The 9,061-nt window shown below is 46.3% G+C and overlaps 1 protein-coding gene across 1 annotated transcript in view; it reads right to left on the minus strand.

Moving 5' to 3' along the window:
• The window catches only part of DAPK3 (death associated protein kinase 3), a 48,407-nt gene extending 39,686 nt beyond the window's left edge, over window positions 1–8,721 (minus strand). Inside the window, exons 1-2 of the mRNA XM_077253914.1 lie at window positions 8,425–8,721; window positions 5,706–6,066 (exon numbers count right to left, since the gene is read on the minus strand). Of these exons, the coding sequence (XP_077110029.1) occupies window positions 5,706–6,066; window positions 8,425–8,486 (423 nt within the window). The 5' untranslated portion in view covers window positions 8,487–8,721. The remainder of the gene's footprint in view (window positions 1–5,705; window positions 6,067–8,424) is intronic.
• Between the last annotated feature and the right edge of the window lie 340 nt (window positions 8,722–9,061).

Here is a 9,061-nt window from a genome sequence, read left to right on the forward strand (position 1 = left end):
TGCGGTCTGGTTTTCTGAACCCTTTATGTAAAGGGCCGTTAGGGACTTCAGATTGTGTTCTGCAATGTAGAAGATGGATCGGGTTTCTTCCATCAGTGTTTGTGACCTGGTGCCCCCTTGGTGGTTTAGGTATGCTACCACTACCTGATTGTCCGAGAAGACTTTTACGTGGTGGGAGCGGATGATTTTTAGGAAGTGCATTAAGGCGAGTTTTACCGCTAGCAGTTCTTTCATATTTGACGAGGTCAGCTGTTGATTTTTGTCCCAGTTCCCTTGTGTCACCTGACCGTCTATATGAGCACCCCACCCCCAGGGGCTTGCATCCGTCGTTAGGATTTTTTCTGTTGGTAGTGACCAGGGGACCCCCTTGGTAAGATTTATCGGGTCCGCCCACCACTGTAGGGAGTGTATCGTAGTTGGAGATATGCTTAACTGCCCGTCTAAATTTCCTCCCAGACACAGGCTTGAACTTAAAGTCTCCCATTGTAAGTCCCGGGAATGGCACTGTGCCCACTGCACTGCCGGGATACAGGATGTCATGGAGCCCAGCAGGGACATGGCTTTCCTGAGTGTGGTGACCGGGGATGTTGACAGCTGTACCGCTGCCTGTGTCATTTTCTGAATCTTCCCCTGAGGAAGATAACACGTTTGTGTGGTTGAGTCGAGGACTATCCCCAAGTACTCCTGTACCTGTGATGGGACTACTTTGGATTTGGTAAGGTTCAATAGCCAACCCAGGCTTGACAGAGAAGTCATAACCAAATCCAACTGCTGTTTGCAGTGATGGAATGATGTCCCTGCTACAAGGAGGTCGTCCAGGTAGGGGACTATCAGGATATTCTGTTCTCGTATATGCGCCATCACTTCCGACATTAGTTTCGTGAAAACCCGGGGTGCGATAGCTAACCCAAAAGGGAGGGCCCGAAACTGATAATGTTTCACCTCCCCCTGGATATTCACTGCTAGCCGGAGGTACTTTTGATGATCCTTGTGGATCGGTACATGATAGTATGCATCCCGTAGGTCTAGAACAGTCATGAAACATCTGGGAAAGAGTATTTTTACGCAAGATTTTATTGTTTCCATTTTGAAGTGTGGGATCTCGAGAAAACTGTTTAACTTTTTTGAGATTTATTATTGTCCTGTATGACCCATCTGGCTTCTTTCGGAGGAAGAGGGGAGAATAGAAGCCCATGCCTCTTTCCTGGTGAGGGACTTCCTGTAGGACCTCCTTCTGGACTAGGCCTAGAATTTCTTCCTGAAGAGCCGACTGTTCTTGAGACTGTCTCTGTGGTGTCACCATGAAGAGGTTGTTGGGGGGAATGCGGAACTTTAGCTTGAGTCCTTCTCGTACTATGCCTAGTATCCAGGGACTGCTTGAAATTTTTTCCCAGGCTGGGAGAAACTTTGTCAGTCTCCCGCCAACCTGGGGGACACCTTCATTGAGTTTTTTTGTTGTCGGGAGTGGGTTTGTTGAATAGGAACCCTCTGGTTTTATTTCTTTTTTCCTCCCATGTTTCTTTGTTCCCTTTCGGAGGTTTTCTCCGCATAAATTTTTTATTCCGAAAGGAACGTCTGTATGATTGGTTGGGGAAACCAGGGAAAGACTTTTTCTTGTCCTCGGCTTTCTCGAGGATGTCATCTAGCGTTGCGCCGAACAAGAATTCACCCTCACAGGGTATTGAGCAGAGTTTTGTCTTTGTCTGAAGGTCCCCTGGCCAACATTTTAGCCACAGGGCACGTCTTGCGGCGTTTGAGAAGGCGGCAGCCCTGGCTGCTAGTCTGGCCGAGTCTACTGATGCATCCGCCAAAAAGGCTGCTGCACCTTTCATTATAGACACTGATTTTTGAATTGTGTCTCTTGAGACTCTTCCCTTTAATTGGGAATCCAAGTGCTCAAGCCACACCATTAGCGCGCGAGCTGTGCAGGTGGCCGCGACAGCTGGTTTAAGCCCGCCTCCTGCCGCTTCCCAAGAGTTTTTTAGGAAAACCTCGGCTTTTTTGTCCATCGGATCTTTTAAGGTACCCATGTCCTCAAAAGGTAGGGCAAACTTTTTTGAGGCCTTTGCTATGGCCACGTCTAATTTTGGTGCTTTACTCCAGGACGAGCATGCTGGGTCATCAAATGGGTATTTTCTTTTGGGGGTGAGGAGAGCTTTTTTGTCTGGCTTTTTCCACTCTCTTTTAATTAGAGAGTGAATTTTCTCATTTACTGGGAATGCTCTTTTCCTTTTTTGTTCCAGACCGCTGAACATTATGTCCTGCGCTGTTCTTTTAGGTCTCTCCTCCACTATCCCCATTGTTGCTCTGACTGCTTTCACTAAAGCGTCTGTTTCCTCGATAGGGAAGCAACTGCGCCCCCCCTCAGAGGATACTGAAGAAGTGTCAGAGGCTGACGAATTATTTGAGTCAGATAATTCACTCTCTGACTCGTCCGCACTAGATACGGGGGACTCGGGTGTTTTCTTATGTTTTTTCTTTGTGGCTTTAATGCCTTTAATGGCACTTTCCACCTGGATTTTTATTAACGACTTTAATTCGGATGCAAATGATGGAGTTTCCTCCTGAATCGTCTTTTTTATACAGACGCTGCATAGTCTCTTTTCCCAGGAGGAAGGCAGCTCGTCTGAACATATGGCACATTCTTTGTGCTTAGTTTTGGCTGTACTTTTTCTCCCCTAGAACAAAAAGAGCCCTATATTAAACTCAGCACTTTCACGTAGATCACTCACCCCCTGTGGATCAGAGATACCGTCTCGGGCCTGGGGACTGTATCCGCTGGAATCGTCGCCGGCCGTGTGGTTTTTGCAGACCCCCGACTGCGTTGAGACTCTGATCGTCCGCTGCTGCTGCGCTGTACAGAGGACGAGTTTCCTTTGCGCTGCTGCTGTGGGTGCAGACGCCGCTGCACTTGTGCCTGCTCAGGAGATCGCTGGACAGCTTCCTGCATAACCTGCTGCTCGCTTTCGCTCATGGTGGCCTCCGCACTGTCTGGTGCACTTTGGAGTTTGAATTTGCCACCCTTTTCCCTATGCTGGCGTTCTTTTATGCATTTGCCGGCGAAACCGGAAGTGACGGTTTGCGCATGCGCCCGCACAACTTCCGGTCTCTGTCAGCTTCACATGAGGGAATGAATGTGGTGGGACGCCGGCGCGCGCGCACTAGCGCTGCGTTTTTGCGGTGATGGCGCCGGTGAGCGCACCAGCGCTCCATTACCGACGCCCACACCAATTTACCGGTAATGACGCCGGTCCGGCCCGTTTTTACTTGGGCTTTTATGGTAGGATAGCCGCCGCTACCCCCATATTACCATCCAGAGTCCTCCGGTGACCGCCGTCACCCGCTCCTTATCCCCCTCTTTTTTTTTTTTTTTTTTTTTCTCTGTGGAAGGCAGACTGGATCCTTTCACTGCCTTCCTCCACTCACCCATGAGGCCCGCCGACCCCTGTGGTGGTGCTTCAGGAAAGGGAGAAAAAAGAGGGAAAAAAACCGCTTGATCCAGCCGTAACAGGGCGCCCCCTGTTAGAAAGTCGACTGCATCAGCCCCTGGAACTCCACGAAGAATCCTTCAGGTACGTGCTGTAGGTTCCCCGTCAGGGACAGGAAACCAACTGATGTGGGAGAGAGGTACGCCCTTTTTCACCTGTAGGTTTCCTGTCCCTGGGGGCGGACCCCTCTCTCTCCGTGGTGCCATCATGGGGATAGAGAAAATGTTAGCGCTATATAAAAATAAAGATTATAATTTTTATCATCACATTTTTATCCAGAGCACTACGCTGAGTACTTACATAGGGGTTTCCAGCTTAATCTCGTAGTTCAGATGAAACCCGCAAGAGATCCATTCACTATAATGAGGCAGCAGAGTTACTCTGGACTCCGTTTGGCCTCTGTTCAGCAATGTCCTATTCAGAAGTGCACAAAACTATGGCAGACCATGCTTTTATACATGCCTAAAATGAGGGACACCTCTGGATCATAGGTGGCCAGATGGCATCCACAGTGCCTCATTATAGGGGATCTTCCACCTGGGGTTCCGTATGAATCTCGTATTTCAGAGATTTACACAGAAATACTGGTGTAAGCGCTCAGCGAAGAGCGCAGGATAAATGTGAGCCGAGCCTCACTGCAATCTTTGAGAGGCAGAATGAAAAAATAAAAAATATCAACAGCAGGTGGCGAATTTTTGCATGGCCATATTTTGAGAGCTATCATTTTTCCATATTTCTGCCAACAGTCATGTGAAGACTTGTTTTTTGTGGGACGAGTTACATAGTTACATAGTTATTAAGGTTGAAGGAAGACTTTAAGTCCATCTAGTTCAACCCATAGCCTAACCTAACATGCCCTAACATGTTGATCCAGAGGAAGGCAAAAAAAAACCATGTGGCAAAGAGTAAGCTCCACACTGGGGAAAAAAATTCCTTCCCGACTCCACATACGGCAATCAGACATTTTAATTGGTACCATTTTCGAGCAAGTGACAATTTGATCCATTAAGATTTTTGAAAGGCAGAATGAACAAACAAACAGCAATTTGGGATTTATTTTTTTCTATACCATTCCACGTGTGGTAAAATTCATAGAGCAGCTTTATTCTTCGGGTCAGTATAATTACAGCGATACCATATTTTATATACAGGTGTTTCTCACAAAATTAGAATAATTTCATTGGCTGTAAGCCATAATCATCAACATTAACAGACAAACACTTGAAATAGATCACTCTGTTTGTAATGACTATATAATATATGGGTTTCACTTTTTGTATTGAAGAACTGAAATAAATTAACTTTTTGATTATATTCTAATTTTGTGAGAAGCACCTGTAGATGAAGCAGCTAAATTCAGGACAGCAAACCTGTAGCCAGGTTTATAGTAGTTTGAAGATATTTTTAATGGCAAGAATAGCATACTTTGTTATTCTTCCTGTCAGAAGAACTAAAACCCTGAAGGACTCAATTACTCAATTATAAAGATCACCAGGGTCTGCCAGGATTTGCTGCATCAATTTGAGGGTACTCAAACAGTGTCGTTTAGATATTGGTACAGTGACCGAGCTTTCCCAGACTAAGCTGCCTCAAGAAAACGCTGGTGGACATTTTCCTGAGGCAGCCCCTCCTACGATCTTCCTTCGGCTACGCCAGCCGCTTTCATTCTATACTCTCAGTAGAGTACAGGATGCTTACAAGCAGTAGATGCCAGAAGAACAAACAAGTTAATTCTTTTGTTTCTAGATTTCTGAACCCTCACGTGGGTAAAGGAAGCGACATAAGACATAACCTGTGCACAGCAATATTGTTCTGACATTGCAGTGCAATATTTTAATTTTATGGGTCGCTTTCTGAAGATGTTGTGTGCACAAATCCAAACTATAGATTTGTGTTAAAGCCATCTCTTCCTATTCGACTGAGCCTTTATGTGCTTTTATTGGGAAGAGAGGAGACCCATTGGCAGACAGGTCAGACAGCAGCTTATCTCTTCAGAATCAAAGGGTTTGGCATTTGAATGCAAACCCCTGCCTGCTATATTGGAGGAGAGTGGGTAGGCCCCATACACATTAGAAATTTGCCTAACACTGCCAATATCGTGGCCCTGGACAACTTTAATGGAGATCTTTACAGTTCCACTGTGGTTCCGATGTTACTGTGAACAAAGCCTTTGTAACAATAACTAACAAGACCCAAATATTTCATAAAATAGTATACCTTGAGATCAAAATGTGCAATGCTTCTATGGTGCAGATAGTGGACCCCATCTAGAATCTGTTTTAGGAACATGGTGGCCTCTTCCTCACTCAAGCTTTCCTTTTGAGCCAAGAAGTCAAATAATTCTCCTCCGGACACCAACTCCAATATAAGCACCACATCTGTGCGATTCTCAAACACATCATGAAGGGTGATTATGTTTGGATGCTGAATCTCTCGTAAGATGTCAACTTCTCTCTCAATCTCCTCCCTGCTCACACCTCGGCGACTGGATGACAAGCGGCGCTTCTTAATGAACTTGGCGGCGTACTCCAATCCTGTTCTACGTTCCCGGCACTTCCTCACAATTGCAAACTGACCACTAAAAAGAAAACGAACAATTAATTCATACAAATATGTAAGGAGAAACGCTATACTGGGTCTCCACAGTCACATGAGAGGAGAACACAAGACTACCTGACACTCTGATAATGTCTGTAAAGAGCTGCAGTATATGATGGCATTATGTTAAGAAAATAAACAATAAAAAATAAGTACGTTAACCCCTTCAACCCCCAAGCTTGTTTTCACCTTCATGACAAGGCCAATTTTTACAATTCTGACCACTGTCACTTTATTAATAACTCTGGAACGCTTCAACGGATGCTGGTGATTCTGAGATTGTTTTTCATGGTATATTGTACTTCATTCATGATAGTGGTAACATTTATTTGACATGACTTGCGTTTATTTGTGAACAAAAATTTAAATTTGGTAATTTTCAAACTTTTAATTTTCATGCCCTTAAACCAGACTCAAGTCACACAAGATAATTAATAAATAACATTTCCCACATGTCTACTTTACATCAGCACAATTTTAGAAACATTTTTTTTTTATAGGAAAAGAGATGGACGAACTCAAACAGTGAAGTTCGGAGTCCGTACCAAACGCCTACTGTTCAAGAATTCCATGTTACTGTTTGGGTTCGGCACCCACAAACACTGGATATTTCTTGCACTATCATCTGCATGACAGCGCGAGAAACGCAAGCGGCTCTGATCGACAGCAAGATTAATACTACCAGTCAGAGAGCTGCGGTTCTCACGCTGTCAGATGACAACGTGAGCCCGCAGCTGTGAACAGAGGTAAAAAGTTCACCTGCAGTCACTGGTGTCTGCTGATGGGACTACTACTCCCATCAGCCCACGCCTGCTGCCGCTAATAACAGTGAGAGCAGATGGCGGCTGATGGGAGTATCCGTCACCTGCCCCATGCGCTATAAATAATTTTAAAACAAAAACTGCGTGGGTTCCCCTGTAGTTTTGATAACCAGATGGGCAAAACTGACAGCTGCGGGCTGCAACCCTACTTCAGCAAGGCTGCTTATCAAGAATAGAGGGGTCACCTTCACAGTTTATTTAACATTAAAGGGAACCTGTCAGCAGGATTGTGCACAGTAACCTACAGACAGTGCCAGGTCGGTGCCGTTATACTTATTACAATGATACCTTGGTTGATGAAATCCATCTTGTGGTTGTTATGTAACCTTTATTTTCAGTTTTGTGTTAATAATATGCTCATGCCCCGGGGCGGGACTTCATGTGGTGCTCTGTGTCGACATGCGTTTGCAATGGTCCGTTAGTTCGTGACGACCTTCTAACGCAGACTACCACGTTTTCGGGTCCGGTACGGTGAACGGAAGCGTTCGTTCTGCCATAAACGCAAATGACCTAACGCAGCCACATGCATTAACGCGATGGCAAAGTACACCACAAAAAGACAATTTTGGGCTCATTTTTAGTGCGTCCATTTAACGGATCCGATAAACAGTTTGCCCTAACGCAACGTGGACCTAGCCTTAGTGTGCCCAATCCTGCTGACAGGTTGCCTTTAAGAGCAGATTCTGTGGTGTAACAAGAGAACTCTGGCGGCTCCTCCTTTGGATTTTTAGCTTTATGTCAAGTGTTTATGGTCCATAAGCTATTTGCATATAAGTGATCAGAAGGGAGGTATGGCGAGTCAAACAAAGGGAGCACAATTACCCTGCATACATGTGGTTAACCTGCAGCTGCCCTGTAACCCTGACTGACAGCCAGTCTACTATCCAGCTTACAGTCAGTGCGAAGAGCGGCGACAGCTCGGACCGCCTCCGACCACACGACAGTCACCCGAACACCTTCCATTAGCCGAGCCGGGCTCTATGTGCAGGCGCTGACCTGTCATTAACCCCATATGTGCAGGATAATAGTGCTTTTTTCTCGACAGGTTCCCTTTAACTGTTCTTAAAGGGCCAGAGTTTATAATAATAATAATAATAATTTTTATTTATATAGCGCCAACATATTCCGCAGCGCTTTACAACTTATAGAGGGGACTTGTACAGACAATAGACCTTACAGCATAACAGAAATCACAGATCAGAATAGATACCAGGAGGAATGAGGGCCCTGCTCGCAAGCTTACAAACTATGAGGAAAAGGGGAGACACGAGAGTTTGACTGAGTGGACACATTAAAGCTGAACACCAGATCTGATCATGTCATACTACATGGGTGACCTGCTCTACACACTAGCAGTCATGGTCAGATGGTGGCATTACAGCTGGAGACGGTCAGGGCGATCTCATCAAAGAGACCTGCCATCTAAGGGCCTGTGTCACTGCCCAGGAAGGCTGGCAGCACAAGGGTTAACCGCCGGGAGGCCGTGTGTGTAATGTAAACAGGGCGCAGGGTCTCACCTTCCCAGCTCTTCTCCCATCTCATAGAATTCCTCCACATTTTGCTGCCGGAAGCCGCTCATGGTGCTCGGCTCGGGTGCTGCGCTCGGTTCTGACCCCGAGAGGCCGGCGCTCCTAACCAGAGTTTCCGGACTCGTAATGCTCTGGATGCTTGGGGGATGACGTCAGCACAGGACACGCCCCCTCCGACGTTTGGGCTCAAGTGATTGGTGAGCTAGCGAGTCGTTCACCAAGTGAGTGCTGGTCGGAGAATGTGCCGCTCAGCCAATCAGGAAGCGTTCTCTTCTGTTCCAGTGCGACGGATGACGTCATTCAGAGCGTACGATGGCTGCTATACCGCGGTCAGTCAGCTGCACACTGAGGCCGCCATGGCCAGTAAGTGGCAAGCCTGGCAGTGACAGGAAGGTATCATGTCACCAGAGGGACTGTGCACAATGGATACCAGTACTCTGCACACTGAAGTGTCATGTAAACATGTCTTTGTCATGTAAACGACTAATGTTACTTTTTCCACCTTAAGGCTATGTGCACACATAGGTCGGGTCCTCTGCGGGTTCTCCCGCAGCGGATTTGATAAATCTGCAGGGCAAAACCGCTGCGGTTATCCCTTCAGATTTATCGCGGTTTGTTCCGCGGT

The sequence above is a fragment of the Ranitomeya variabilis genome, chromosome 1 (genome assembly GCF_051348905.1).
Source record: "Ranitomeya variabilis isolate aRanVar5 chromosome 1, aRanVar5.hap1, whole genome shotgun sequence".
Lineage (NCBI taxonomy): Eukaryota > Metazoa > Chordata > Amphibia > Anura > Dendrobatidae > Ranitomeya > Ranitomeya variabilis.